Source organism: Lissotriton vulgaris, chromosome 1_1 (genome assembly GCF_964263255.1).
Source record: "Lissotriton vulgaris chromosome 1_1, aLisVul1.2, whole genome shotgun sequence".
In the NCBI taxonomy this organism is placed as follows: Eukaryota; Metazoa; Chordata; class Amphibia; order Caudata; family Salamandridae; genus Lissotriton; species Lissotriton vulgaris.
Genome location: NC_141685.1, coordinates 1,942,494,323 through 1,942,510,229, shown reverse-complemented (window position 1 = coordinate 1,942,510,229; position 15,907 = coordinate 1,942,494,323). Strand labels below are relative to the sequence as shown.

At 46.5% G+C, this 15,907-nt stretch overlaps 1 protein-coding gene across 1 annotated transcript in view; it reads left to right on the top strand.

The window, feature by feature from the left end:
* The window catches only part of LOC147751414 (uncharacterized), a 609,436-nt gene extending 594,228 nt beyond the window's left edge, over positions 1 to 15,208 (top strand). Inside the window, exon 14 of the mRNA XM_086933195.1 lies at positions 15,155 to 15,208. Coding sequence (XP_086789321.1) covers positions 15,155 to 15,208 — 54 coding nt within the window. The remainder of the gene's footprint in view (positions 1 to 15,154) is intronic.
* The last annotated feature ends 699 nt before the right edge of the window (positions 15,209 to 15,907 follow it).

Sequence of the window (15,907 nt, the reverse complement as noted above, 5' to 3'; positions counted from 1 at the left end):
CTTCCTTGCAGCCCCCCAGCCCGACAAACACAGCAGACGACCTGGAGAAGGTACTTGTGCTCTGAAAAATAAGATCTGTCTCCTAACCGAGTGTGAAGACACCAAGACTAACCGGAGCCATGCTGTACCAACGCCCGGGGTTTGGAACAGCATGCACCAAACACCAACGGTGAGAGTTTAGGCCGGATTGTCACTGCACCAGGACCAAGCAACTGTCAAGGGACATCATCATCACGTAGACCCACTTCAAGAGTGGGTCAGCGGCTTTGATTTTGCCCCTCTCAGCTGTTTGTCCCTGATCGTGAGCTGCATCTTTGTGCCCCGGCCCAGTTTACCTAACCACTCTGCACCTGAGCTACCTGACCCAGGTCCAGATGAACCGGCTGTGCCCCCTTGTTACAAGACCACTTGTGACCTAAGACCCCATTTGGGAGCCATCATACTTGTCCGCAAGTCCCCTTGTGCAGCCTCTTTTTGGGTGGTCCCCCTTCACCATAGCACACCAGCTACCAGCCTCACCAGCACCCTGCTCCTGGTAGAGCCCAGGCGGTTCCTGAAGAACAGCTGGCAGTACTTTGGACCTTGGCCCACTGCAACTCCGAACCCTGAAGGTGAACCCCTGAAACTGACTGTATTTACCTTTATGCATCTTTGACTTTTCCTCTAATAAAATTGCATTGTGTGTAAAAGCGCACAGGTTTGAACGTTTTACTTACCTGTGAATATTGCTATTGAAAACTGTACTTACTTTTGAATGAAGTTGTTGGTTTTGACACATATATAAAAATAAGTATTATTTGTTTAATTTGGTCTCTGATATACTCTTTGAGTGTGTGTCTCATTTATTGCCCCAGTGAGTACAATAAATGCTTAGCACTGTCTTCTGATAAGCCTACCTGCTCGCCCACACTACCATAAAATAGAGCATTAATATTACCTACTTTTGCCTCTATAAACCAATTGGGAGCCCACTGGACTCTGCACAGTGTAGTTCATTTTAATACACTATATAGAGAGCCAGCTTCCTACATACCCTAACTATGATTGTGGACCCGACTTGGACAGGGTGCATACCTCTTCCAACTAGATACCCCATTATTAACATTGGTGAAGAGTGGTGAGGATAGGACTTGTGTTTGTGCTGTGCCTAGCAGTAATTTGGTGAACACTACCATACACATAAAAGGCCATTTCGATTTTTCTTCATTTTCCCCTGCTTTGCATCTTTGATCCATTCTATACATCATGGCTCTGGCTGGTTCTGCAAGTGGAACCATGGAGTTTGAGCTGGTTAAGCTGCAGGATCATACAGTAAAGCAGTTGGAAAGCTTCTGCATGGAGATAGGGGTACTTTCCTGAGGAGCCACAAAGAGGGTGGAGTTTGAAATAGCGAAGAGGTCCTGGGCAGAAGCCTGCTGCAAAGGAATGATGGACCGGGATAATCTGGGAAAGGCTCTACTGAGGAACCACCTACAGTAGCTGTGGGGCATACCCCTGAATTTGAGCTCCCTCTGGGAGCAGGAAGCTGAGTCTCCTCCCATGACCTATCTCCAGAGGAAGTAACTGAGAGGAGGGAATGGATAGAATACAAACTGTAGCTGGCAAATCTAAAGATGGAAGCTGAGGAGAAAAAGACTGAGATGGAAGCCATACAGGCTGAGGCTGAAAGAGCCTTGGCTGAGAAGAAACTTTTGTTCACTCATGAACTGAGTCTGAAGGAGCTGCAGATCAAGGCCTGGCAGTGTGATTCCGGCAGTGATGGTGGCTGTAAACATACAGTACCTGATGGAGATAAGGTTTGTATACCCAAGGACTTGGTGCCAGGACATACTTCTAATCTTAGAGATTGAGGACCAAACCAGGTATACTTCCATGAAAGCCATTTTAATCACCAAATATTCATGGCCAGCTAGAAGCTCCCCAACTAGTCCTGGTTAGTTTTTCTTAATCACTCCAGTAATGCACTAAACGGCTGGGTGAAGGACAGCAAAGCAAATTATTATGTTGGGTTTTACAATTTGATGAGAGAGCGAATTCTCAGTATTTGCTTTACACAGTTGCACCACCACGAAGTTGACAGTAAGCTGACTGACCCCAGGAAGCCTGCTGAGGAAGTGGACCTCTGTGCTAGCACCAGAGTGTCCAAAAAAGCATCCCACAATCTAAAAACAAGGTGTTCTCAAAAGGTCCACAAAATATTTCCCAAGGGAGCAGTGGTAACCGGTCCCACTCTGGTCCAAAGAACCAATGTACAGAGTCCTATAAGTTTGGTCACTCTAAGGGTGTCTCCAAATTTCACAGGAGGGCACAACCCCCACAAGTGGGCAGACACTTGGTTTGGCGAGTGTAGCGCTCTAGGAGGAGCTAGTCCCCGTTAGTTTTGAGGGACAGACAGAGGTGACCATAGTTACCTTGGGGGATGGAGAAATAGTGCCAAAACTCCACATGCCTTAAAATACTTTTAAGTATAGTCAGTGAGTCACCATTATTGGGCAACAGGTGGAGACGTTGCATGACATAGGAGCCAGAATGACAACGGTCAAGTCTCGACTGGTGTCAGCAAAGCAGGTCCTATCAACACACTCCTACAAATCATAATCGCTGTCAATCATTTATTTTTGTTTTTTGGAACAGATTTTATTGCATTTGAGGACATAGTATATACCATACAATAACCATACAGTAGTGGCAAGATCATACAATGCAACACTTATACCATAGTAGCAGTAGTACAGTACTCATCATCAACCTATTAGTCACATAAGCATATCTTTCACTATACAGTTTCCCAGCATGCGCTTGTGTATCTTCACGCAAGCTTGTCCATTTCTCACATGTTCTCAAGGAACCAAAGCCTGACTCCCAAACCAATGCCACCAATAGGTCAACCCATCACATTGATTGTTCAACATTAACAAACTCTAAAATGAAACAAAGAAAACCCCCTTCCAATCCCTCCCACCGACTCAGCTATGCCCGCACTATGCAGTATCATTAGATTCGGGGTATTCCCAATCGTCCTCATGTATCATCTCATCCAGTAAGAAATGTTTCAATGACTCAATAATATGAGAACAACAATCATGATAGCCACAGCCCCCTATTACATCAACCCAGCATGGCTTAATAGCCGTGAATGCGATTTAGAGGATCATTGTGCAGGCACATCTATGGCGGCAAACTCTTCCATCAAAGCATTCCAATCTAGGGATATTCGTTTTTTATGCAGTCCTCTCTGTTCTTCGCGTTTGATTTCAGCACCCTCCCCCTACCCTATCGAACCATTTCTGCATGCCATTCTACAATTTTGGGTGGTTTAACAGCCTTCCATCTCCTAGTGATATTCCATTTTGCCAATATAAGAGCCAGATTCATAAATTTGTGCACCGGTCCAGACTTTTTTCCCTTAGGCCCCAACCCCAATATACAATATTCAGGTGAATCATCTTTCTGTATAGGAGCAATGGGATGCAATATTTTGTGGACCTTTGACCAGTAGCGTAGTATTTGAGGGCAGCTCCATACCATATGGAACAATTTTGCTTGTGGGGCATGGCATCGGGGGCAGCAGTCCGAGGTCTCAGGGTACATTACATGTAATCTATGAGGCATTAAATAAGCTCTATGTAAATCATTAACTGAATGAACTTAAATCTCGTTTTCCTAGAGGTTTTTCTTGGATATTCCAATATCGACTCCCACTCTGTCAGTAAGTGTATGCCTCAGTCCATTTCCCACTTATCACAAATGGATTGTAAGGGAGCCCACACCACTGTGCGCACACCCCTAGATAACCATCTCACAATATGACTGCCATTCCCTATCAGGTACTGCATGTTCAACAGATCATGCGTCTATGGTTCCTCTCCTGTCGTTGCCCAGGCCTTACGGATAAACCTCGTAACATGTGCATGAATCAAAAATAATGTGGGAGGCACGCCATGAGCTCTCACAAAGACATTATGGGTTGCCAGAGTACCATCCACAAAATAGTCACCTATGCTGTTAATTCCTTCATCGCTCCATGCCTTAACTCTTCTGCTCGTGATAGTGCCACAGGATAGTGGAAGACCTCGGAATGGAATGTTGGGTGCATACAGTGGCAGCCTCTTGGTATAGCAGATTGCCCTTTTCCAGTACGCCAATGACACTGTCAGCAGAGGGGGAACACCTACCGGTTTCCTACCCCCCGGCAGCAATAACTTGTGCAAGTTTCCTTTCTCCCACTCTTGGTGTGACATCGCTATTTCTTGCAAGTTTTTGCCCACTAACCAATATGATAACCATTGTAGTTGGCTCGCAAAACAGTAAGCCTGTAAATACGGAACCCCAAGTCCGCCATGCCTAGTGTCTAATTGAAGCTTCACTAAACAAATCCATCTGCGTCCCGTCCCCCATATTAACTCAATCAATAAAGTATCTAGCAGTCGAAACACCGACATCGGGATCAAGACAGGGAGATTTGTGAAAAAGTACAAAAGTCTGGGCAGCAAAACCATTTTGCTGATTACCACCTTCAACGCCACTGACGAGGAAGGGAAATCCAAAGTTTTATTTGGGACTTAAGTGATGTAATTGTTCGCATTAAATTACCATCCAACAAATCTTGTGGTTCCCGATAGATATGAACACCCAGATATCTAAAGGTAACAGGTGCTATCTGAATAGTCCACTGCCCAAACCGAAGTGCCGCAACTTGTACATTATCTTTAGAACAGTACCCATATGATTTGTTCTCATTAACTGACAGCCCCGAAATTGTTCGAAAAGTGTCAAAAAAAGTTGGTAGAGAATCATATGTTTCATTTAAATCATTAAAATACAGTATTATATCATCCGTATACGCCAAAACTATATGTACAATCGCGTCTATGGGTATGCCTCTGTGACTTGCCACTTTACGAATAGTGTATAATAACGGCTCCAACTCCAATATAAACAGCAATTGGGATAGGGGACAACCCTTCCTCGTTCCCCGTGCGATAGGGTATTGCTTGGATACATAAAGCCCTGTACGCGCCCTAGCTGTGGAATTAGTGTATAGTAACTTTACCCAATTAGTATATTCAACCGAGATATCACATTTTCTAAGGGCATACAGCATATAAGGTCACTGTAAGGTGTCGAAAGCCTGGCGAAGATCCGCTGAAATAAATCCCTGCCTGCCCTCCAATGTAGCTGTGATTTGCATTATCTGGTGCAGCCTCCTAATGTTGAGAGCTGTACTCCTCCCCGGCACAAAACCACATTGATCAATATGCACTAGTTTGGGGATTAAAGAGGACAGATGATTCGCCAGTATTTTACTTAAAATTTTGTAGTCTGTGTTTAAGAGCAAAAGCGGCCTGTATCCCCCTATCTCTACCAAATCCCTACCTAGTTTGGGAAGCGGTACCAGCAACGCTTGCAATGTGTTAACTGGTAGCATCGCCGTGGTGAGCGAGGTTTGGTATAATTGCTGCAACCTAGGTGCCAGCATATCTATATATTCCATATAAAACTCCCCACCCGGCGCCTTATTTCTAGGCCTGGGCGGAGAACTACGCTCCGTTCGCGGAGTTTGTGAAGTTTCGGCAACTTCGCACTTCGCAGAGAGTGCGAAGCTGTCGCCTACTTCGCAATCTACAGCGTAGCGTAGTAGTTTTTCTTCCTCGCTCGCTCAATAGCATTCTCGCGTGTGCGGTAATGACTTACCGTGGTTCTGCGTTCACTTTCTCGCTTTTCTCTCCCGGTCGCCTTCGCTACGATGTTTGGAATCCGGCCGCACAATCCAACCCGACTGTGAGAACGCGATAACGTCATTCAGACGCGCGAACAAGTGAACAAGTAGTTGTGTTCCCGAACAAGACGTGCACCGCGCGAACGCGTTATTCGCGACCCGGAAGAGGAATTAGGGGACGCGGGCGGGCGGGACAATTGAAAAAACAAGATGGCCGCGCCCATAGCCCACCACATGAGTAAGGTCGCACGCTACAATCCCCCGAACACGCAGACAGTGCCCCGAACACGCACTACGCGCTCCCGAGCAAGAAAAACGGCTCGCGAACGGGACCAGCAAGCTACTACGCAAGCTCGCGTAGTGCGAGAACGGCTTAGCGTAGCTTCGCGGAGTGCCCACCCTTACTTATTTCGTGGGAGCGATTTTATTGCCATTCTGATCTCCTGTACGGTTACCGGCTTTTTCAAATCCTTCTTATACTCAGCTGTTAAGAGCTGTAGTTGTATTTCTTCAAAGAAGGAGTCATAATCTAAATAGTTTGGTACTCCCGGGGAATCATATAATTTTTCATAATAATTTTGGAAAGCAGTATTTATCTCTAGTTGTGTGCCTACAAGCGTTCCCTCCAATGTTTTTACCTCAAGAATGGGAGAGGATGTTTTTAGCATCTTTTATCAATCGAGCCAACAGTGGACCCGTTCTGTCTGCTGATACATGCTGCTTCTGTATATACATTGCATGATCAGTTATACGTAGCTCCTCTAGTTGCTCAGCAGATTGTATATTTGCCTCCTGGAATTCATCCTGTTGTGAAACATGAGTGGCTGCTTTTCGTTCCAATTCACCCACTTTAGCTTCTAAGTCTGTAAAGTACTGAATCAGTGTATTCCTCACTCCTGTCTTTGTGCTACTTGCTACTCCACTGAGTACTGTCTTATAGGCATCCCATTCAATTTATAACTACTAGGAGTACCTATATTTTCATAAAAATAATTCTTAGTAGCATCTGAAAGGGCAGCAAGAAATACCTGATCTTCCAGGAATGCAGGGTTTAAGCTCCATTGTATCGTGATTTCCAGCGGATTATGATCCGACAAGGTTTCCCCCAAATAAGTGGCATCACTTACAGAGGCCACCAAATTCGGTGTACAAAAAATGCTGTCTATCCTAGTATTGAGGCCATGCGGGTGAGAAAAGAAAGAATATTCTCTGCCAGTGGGGTGACAGAGTCTCCAGGCATCTCCCATCGCCCACCCCAACGCTCAGCGCTGTAAGGCTTCCGTTAGTTTCTTGCTATTAGAATTTTGTAATGGAGGATTAGACCTATCCAAAGCTACATCTAACACCATGTTAAAATCCCCACCAATTATCCATGGGTAAGCCTCCCACCCCTACAACACTGTGTTGAGAACCTCCAGAAATCTATCTTGTTCCGGGTTTGGGGCATAAATGCTTCCAAGAACAACATTCTCACCATCCAATGTACCCCTCACTAATATGTATCTACCATTAACGTCCTTCCGTTGCTCTCTTAGCTTAAAAGGTACGCCATTCTGAACCCATATTGCAATCCCACGTGCGAACTCCGAGTTTGAGGTATAAAATAACTGACCCCTCCATTTCCTCCTTAATTTAACTATTTCCGCTTCCACCAAATGAGTCTCCTGTAAAAACACCAAATTAGTTTTTCTGCAATTGAGTTGCGCTAGCAATCTATGCGTTTTATGTATGACCCTGGGCTCTCTGATGTTCCAGGAGGTGCATATATATCTTTTAGATTGCGTAATTTCTGCAATGAGTAAAGGAAATGCCTACAGTTGGCGAGCACCCCCATCAATCCAAACCTTGCGCAGGACCTAGCTGAGCCTACATTAACCTTAAACAACCCCAATACATGGTTCCCATCTATAACCTCGAGGAACCAAACCATAGCAACAAACAAGGTTAACATTACAGAACTATCACAGTGTGGAGCAGTTGCCAAGGGGGGGAAGGCAACCACTTGAGCCTGTACACTCATTAATTTGAAAAAATAAGATAACCATAATACCTGCTGTCGGCCATATAGTTATAGTACAACTTGTACAACATTGATGAAAATGAAATTGAATACCAGGGCCAATCGGTCTATTATACACCCCCAGTGGCTCCCAGCAAGGATTAATGTTACAATAATATTTCACGTTCTGCTTCATGGAGGTCGAGTCTCGAGCCAGCCCAACACACATTTATGAACCTATCCTATATAAACCCCCATTTTCAACTCGAATTTCACATCATGCTTATACAATCATAGTGTGGCATACAATACCAGTGATCAATTGTGCAAAACCTCATCCAATATACTCATTTGCCGACTGTGGAGTCACTAGTGGAAATAAAGATAAGCTGGTATCAAAGTCATACTGGTCATTCATTTTGTCAGAGGAGTTCACCCTACCGCCTGTCAAGTTCTTGTCCAGCTCCGGCATGGCAGCTGCGGTCACAAGGGCATCTCTCTGACTCTCAGCAACCTGCGGCACAGTGGGAGAACCCTTACATGTCAACTCCAGCTGCGCCGTCTCAGATCTTGCAGCATCGGTAGGACGCTGTCGAGGTGAAGCTCCACTTCAAGTCAAGTGAGCGCGCAATCGCGACAGCTGAGAAGAGAACGTTATTTCCAGCCAATCAACTACCTCCTTAGGATTGTCGAAAAATATTGCCTTCTGGTTGTAAATCACCTTGAGTCTAGCGGGAAACAACAGAGTATATTTCAGATGCTGCTGCCTCAATCTCTTTTTGGCATCTTGAAAAGTTGCACAAGCCTTCTGCACCGCCAGCGTGAAATCTGGGTACAGTGATATAGTCTTGTTTTCAAGGAGTATTGGGGCTTTTTTTCCGTGCCGCTCTCAAAAATGTGTCCCGGTCCCTAAAGTTCAATATGCGTGCAATGAGTGGTCTAGGCAGTCTCCCAGGTTAAGGAGGTCTGAAGGGAAGTCGGTGTGCACGTTCCACACTGAAATGACCTGTAAGACCCTCCGACGTAACATGGTCTCTCAGCTATTGCTCCACAAAGGCAGTAGGGTTAGATCCCTCACTTTTCTCTGGAATACCCAAAATCCTGATGTTATTTCTCCGGGACGTCCCTTCTGCATCATCCACCCTGTCCTGCAATCCTTTTATTTGGTCCTGCATGTTTTCCAACTGAGATGAGTGTATTGTCTTCTGAGGGATGAGGCTGTCCAATGCCAGCTCATGAGACTTCACCTTTTCTGCCAGATTTTTGTGATCTGCCTTCAGTAAATTAAGTCCCACCGAAAGTGTACCAATCTGCTGCGTCTCCAGGGCAACACGGGTATCTCTGATCTCTTACAGAATCAAGTTCAATTTGGCAATCTGCTCCCCCTGCAGCGCCGGCGGAACAACTCTAGAGCCGCTACTGTCAGCAGTGTCATGTGGGGTCTACTCCTCGGGATCATTCTGTGCAGGGGGGGTCTGGTTGTCTAGCCATAGGGTGGCCCATCTGTGCGAGCGATAAGCTCTGCACCAGTTGACACACTCAACCACTCGCGTGCTACGACACAGTCCCCCCTATCAGGCCCAGAAAAGACCAGACCGCACCAACAAAGCTCCAGGACCAACTACTTTTACTGGGCCAGTCCCGGCAGCAGTACTGCACAATAATTTTGAGAACCCCCACAACCGCAACTAATACGCTAATGAGGTGCAGGAACAGCGTATAAATGATGGCTCAGCTTTAGTGTTCGGTAATCCTGACAAAGGTTGGTTGTCCGCACCAGGAGAGCACTGCTCCACTCATCTAGCCGCTGACGCCCACTACACAGCCATATACAATAAGCATACAATAGCACAGTGTCCAGTCATCCTGTCTCCCCTTTCACAACACAAGAAGGCCCCACAAGCTCTTCGCCTCACTGATGTCCTTTGTCACAGTCTGTGGCACAGTTTAGGCATTGGGTTAACGTCCGCCAAGCAGCCGCCCCCTAAAGTGTCAGGACATTTACACACCCCCCAGCGTCGCCGGGCCCATAAAATGGCTAGGAGACTCCTTCCAACGTCTAATGGGCGTTCATCAGTGGAACCAGTCCCAGTGAAATGCCGCTTCCCCTCGCATGAAACAACTGCATCACTCCCAGTGCCCATGCGCAGCACTAAGTGTCCCGGGGGCTGCACCACTGGCACCTAGCATTTATCAGGGGGGTCAGTAAAAATACACAGGGTCCTCCAGTAGCAGCACTATGGGTGGGCGTATAGCCTTTACTCACTCTGTGCCGATCAACGTGCCCATGTCCGATTGGCTCTGCCATCTTGCGTTGACACAGCCACTCGCCGTGCTCCAACCCCCAAGCTGCCCGTGGCCACACCAAAGTTGCAATGCTGTGTCGGGCCCTGGTGTGTGATGGAGGGCAAAAGGAACAGAAGCTTGTAACGGCCCTCTGGCCCAACATCCATGTGCAAGGTCCCGAGCCTCAAAGCTGCGGCGTCGTCCTCAGTTGTTCGTCTCCCGCCCTCAGGGCCTATAAATGTCTGACGTGGTTTAGGGCAACGAAGCTGCTCAAAGACCAAAATTCCACGCTCTGCTGGTGCTGGCTATGTTCCACTGCCCACTGAGCTGGTTTCTGCTTTGGGTAGCCCCGGCTCCAGCTTGTGTCGGCCGCAAAAGTCAGGTTCAACGAGGAGCTAGTCTATCCTGCGTCCGCCATACTCGGCGGATAGCCACCCCCCCTTCACTGTCAATCATAAGAGCCATCTACTGGTTGCTCTGGTTATTTTTGAGTGGGGGGTCTCAGATTCTATGAAAGTTGCTGTGAACCCTGCCAGGCCTGTAATTTGTCTGTTAGTCAATGACCTGGAGCACAATAGCTGGAGGGAGGTCGAGCTCAGGTCTCATTTAGAAATGATGGGATTGCCTCAGTGGGTCTGCATGACCACACATTTCCTGGCTGCCCGAGACGGGAGTCAAGAGTGTCTAGATCCTGGAACAATCGCCCAGACAGCTACCAAGGAGAGGAGCAGGGGGCATGGGAAACCAGCCTCTGAAGTTCCTGTGGTGGAGGTTGATGGGGTCCCTGAAGAGGAGGCCCCTGAGCCAGTCGGGGAGGACATTGCCATCCAGCGTGACCTACCTGAGCTTGCTGGCTGGCAAGTTGAGAGTGGGCCCACCAAGGAGTAATTCTGCAAAGTTCAGAGAGAGTGTGCCACTGTTGAGGGCTTGAGGTGACAGGTCTCAACCCATGCAGCAGGTGAAGCCTCTGGGAATCACCTAATCTATGTGGAGAATGATCTCGCCTTGCTGCGAGCCTAAAGTTCCTGGTAATGGGGCAGCCTGTGTGCTGGTGGTCCACCAATTTTTTGTTGTTGTTATATATTTATAATTCATTTTACCAGACCTTCTTTCTGGGTTTGGCTCATGACATACACTTCTACTGGCCCGGCTGAAGACAGCCTCAAATACATTCTGCAGGACCTGTCCCACCTGCCAGGCTAGTGGGAAGTCAGGGAAAAAGCAGAAAGCTTCCCTGATCTCACTTCCCATCGGTGGCACCCTCTTTGAAAGGGTGGGCATCGCCGTCATTGGACCCTTGGATATCAAGAGAGACTTAGGCAAAAAGTTTATGCTGGTCTTGGTGTACAATGTCACACACTACCCAGAGGCAATGCCTCTGTGGACAGTGACTGCTCTTGTGATGGCTAGACCCAGCCGGGGCCCATGCATAGGGCGGTGGGGCCAGTTGAGGAGTGATTTAGACAGACGATGACGTGGGATAATTAAAGAAATAACTACATTTCCCTCGTTGTCGTCTGTTGAAATTCCCCCCCACCCGGCCCCAGCACCCCAACGCTCTTACCTGCATGGGCAGCGGCAGACTAGAACTCTGATGGGGATCTTTCCCTCTGTTGGGTTTCCCAAAGAGATAGTGTATGACTGAGGCACTAACGTCATGTCTGCATACATAAAGACACGTGGGATGAGTGTGGTGTAACTTACTAGTTCACCACACCATATCAACACCAAACCAATGGTCTGGTTGAAAGACCTTGAAAGGCATGATTGCAGACCTACCTGAGCCCAAGAGGCATAAATGGGACATCCTCTTGCCATTCCTTCTCTTTGCCGACAGGGAGGTGCCACAGAATGGAGTAGGGCTCAGTACCTTCAAACGCCTCTATGACCACCCTGTTCCCAGACCTCTGAGCATGCAAGGGAGGGGTGGGAGAAAGATCCCAGGTAGCACCCTCAAGATGTGGTCAGCTACATGCTGGCCTTCTGTAACCAGAGGCACCACTTCTGGAAGAAGGCCAAGAGTAATCTCAAGGCCAGCCAGGAGGTAATGAAACGCTGGCACAACTAGATGGCCACTCTGGTAGTTTCAACCTGGCAAGATGGTATGGGTCATGGAGCCAGTAGAGCCCAGAGCTCTACAGGACCACTGTACTAGCCAATATGAAGTTAAGGAGCATAAGAGGAAGCCACCTATTTGGTGGACTTCAATACACCCATAACCCCACTGATGGTGCTCCAAGTAAACAGGTTAAAGCCTCACTTTGAGAAGTCCGAAGTGAGCATACTCCTTGTGATTGATGGGTGTCGAAGAGGAGAGTGAACCTCTCCCTAACCTCTTCTCTTCAAAGGAACACGATGGGTCAGTGGAGGGTGTCAACCTCTCTGTCGCACTGACCCCAGAACAGCAAGGTGACTGTTATCAGTTGCTTGGACAGTTTGCCTCATTGTTTCCCTCACCCCTGGACTCACACATCTGTGTGTCCATGATGTCGACACAGGAGTCAGTCCCCGTAAAGAAACATTTTCACAAGTTGTAAGACAGGGTGAGAGCCTGCATCAAGTAGGAAGTCTCCAAGAGGTTGGCCTTAGGGGTGATTGAGCCTTCTAACAGTCCCTGGTCCATCCCTGTGGTGCTGGTACCAAAGGCTGCCCCATTGGACATCAAACTGGAACTCTGGTTCTGCGTGAACTACAGAGGACTCAGCTCAGTCACCAGGACTGGTGTACACCCCGTCCCCAGAGATGATGATCTCTATGACAGGCTGGGCACTGCCAAATTCCTCAGTACTTTTGATTTGACATCAGGGTACTGGCAGATCGCCTTGACTGAGGGGGCAAAGGAGGGGTCAGTATTCTCAACCCCAGAGGGTCATTACTAATTGCAGGAGATGCCCTTTAGATTAAAGAATGCCCCTGCTACCTTCCAACGGTTGGTTACCAGGGTCCCAGCTGGTAAGGAGGCTGCCAGTGCTGCCTACTTGGATGAAATTGTGGTCTATAGTTCCAGCGGTGAGGAGCACCAGCATGAGCTCCATGAGGTGCTTCAGACCCTGCTGCAGGCAGGCCTGGCAATCAAGGCCAGCAAGTGCCAGACTGGGCAGGGTTCCATGGTCTATTTGGGATACCTAGTAGGTGGAGGCAAGGTGCAGTCCCTTTGGGCCAAGATGGAAACCATCAAGGCCTGGGAACCACCTAAACCCCAAACCAAATTGAGAGCCTTTCAAGGCCTCACTGGATACTACAGACCAATCGTTAAGGGCAGTGGCACCATTGTTGCCCTCTTAACTGAACGTCCAAGAAGCAGCCCAGATTGGTGATCTGGACAGAAGCTTGTCAAATGGCCTTTGACTCTCAGTCATCTGCACAGCACCGGGGCTCAGGGCCCCTGACTTCTCCAAAGAATTCATTATGCAGACGGATGTTTCAGAGCATGGTATAGGGGCTGTCTTTAACACAACTGAATGACAAGGGCCTAGACCAACCAATAGCCTTCATTAGTAGGAGGTTACTTCCACAGAAACGTAGGTGGAGCACCATTTAAAGAGAAGCTTTTGGTGTCGCCTGGGCACAGAAGAAGTTGAGACCATGCCTGTTTGGGGCCAACTTCTGTTTTCAGATAAACCACAGATCCCTCAGATGGCTCATGCAAATAAGGGTTGAACATCCCAAACTGTTGTGGTGGTCCATCTCCCTACAGGGAGTGGACTTTATGGTGGATCCTCTAGCAATTTTATACTAACGGAGCCTCTTCTGGCTCTGCCTGTGTACATCTTTTACCAGATGCATGTCTTCTGCAGGGCCTCTAGGTGAAACTGATGGTCTACCAGCGCTACTCAGAGCAAGGCATGGCATTCCTCACTATTTTTCCACACTCAGAATCGCCATGCGAGTTAGGGAAAAAAAACACACTGCTCCAAACTCAGAGATAAAGCTCTTTGTATGCCAGTATTATTTTTTTTGTTTTTGGGTTGGGAGTTTATTTTCAGAAATTAAAGACAGAATGGGGGCAATGAACATGGCACCAGCTCAGTAAAGCTTTCGTACTTTCAATGCAACATCCTAATTGGCATATCCCTTGTAGGCCTACCAAAACCTCCACCAGAGAAGGGAGTCCTTAGCCTACACTCAGCCGCGACCCGTGCAGGTTAGAGCAGTGGGGGAGGGTGAGGCTGGATGGGGGGATCCCCACTGATGATCACAAGGGAAAATTAAACATTTAATGAATTTCCCCCTCGTGGTCACAGTCGAAATCCCTCCTCCACCCGGCCCCACTGCCCTTACCTGCACTGGCCACTGCTTCCTCCCTGTCTAGGTGGACTGGCCATCATGACTAAATCATCAATCAGGTCGTGTGCCTTTCATTTATATAGCTAACAGTGTATATTCCTTGGTAAATATTTCCAAAAACACAAGTTCTGTTTTTTTTTACCTTGATTCTTTGGGGCAAAAACTTTATAGACCTTTGGGAATCTAATAATATTAAAAGAGCATGCAATATGAGACATTTCTTCACTGTATTCGAGTGAATATGTTCTTCCTGCTTCTTTGCTTGCCACAACATTATTCGTTTTTTTGGGCATAAATTCGCCGTTGAGTGACACAATCTTTATATCTTAGCTGAAAAATATTCTAACCTTGGCTTTGGTCAATTGCATCAAAAAATGAAGATACGCATAAAGCCACATTGTGCTTGTGCCATTTTATTGGGGTGAAAATCATTTATAAAAAACGACAGGTGGAGAGCGAGCAGAAAGGTTCGGGCATTGCTTATCATTTGTGCACATTAGGTACCACTAACAGCAACCCACCATCAAGGTGGTTAGTTGGAGAAAGAGTGTGATGTTGGACTTCTCATTTGTGGGATTTTGTCCATTTTATTTTTTGCAATCACTGTACGTGGTTTGTTTCCTCAGTTTTTCGGAAGATCACTATTATGGTACTCATGAAAACAGTGTTATTAATTCTAAACATTGCTTTATCATCTGAATTGTCTGTCTGTTTTTGGAATCAGTTTGCTTTGTGTTAAATGAGTGTTCAACATTGTCGGCTTACATTGTGCAAAGACAATCTCAATATAAATGTCAGCAAAGAATGTTGAGTGATGTAAATTAATATCATTGTTCGTCTTCGATTTCATTGATCTTTATTAGATATTTCTTGAAAGCCAGTCAAAGAAACTGCTCCTGAAGGAAAATTCTCTGTAAGTATTCCATGTATTTCTAGTGAGTTATTCAGTAGGATGTATAATGGGGGAGCATTTTCGCCAACAATGGAAGTCTTAAACAGCCAAGAAAGTGCACGTATGAAACAGCTTTCAATTCCCTTCCTATTACAGCAATTGTGTTTGCCTATTTTACATTCATGTCAGTTAATTATTTTACTGTTGCTTTTACAAGGAACAAGCATTATAATATTTCTCACAGTGGTAGCATGAAATATATGAGCTTTCACGGTGAACAGGGAAAATGTGTGTATATTATTATTTTCTGACACAAGACCATCGGGATGTACCGCAATTGTAGAAACACGAGGTGTTTCAGAAAAAAAGACCTATTTTCAAAAGACAGCGGTCCTTAGAAAAGAAGGGAATTGAAACAATAAATATAGACTCGATAGACCTATATTGTTAAGAATGCCCAGCCGGACAGTTTAATTTCTTAATGAAAATAGTGTGAAACAAGGGAATGAAGCACACAGTGCGATGGAAGTGGGACACCAGCCGATGTCCAACCAACACACTTGGGGAACAGACAGACAGGAGGGAATATTCAGGCAACAACAGGTTATCAAACAATGAAAATTATAAAAATGATAATCCACATTGTACACATATGCATGTTCAAATAATGTTTTAACTCTGCACTTAGTGTACTAATTGTCGACGACGTTTCGAACCACATATA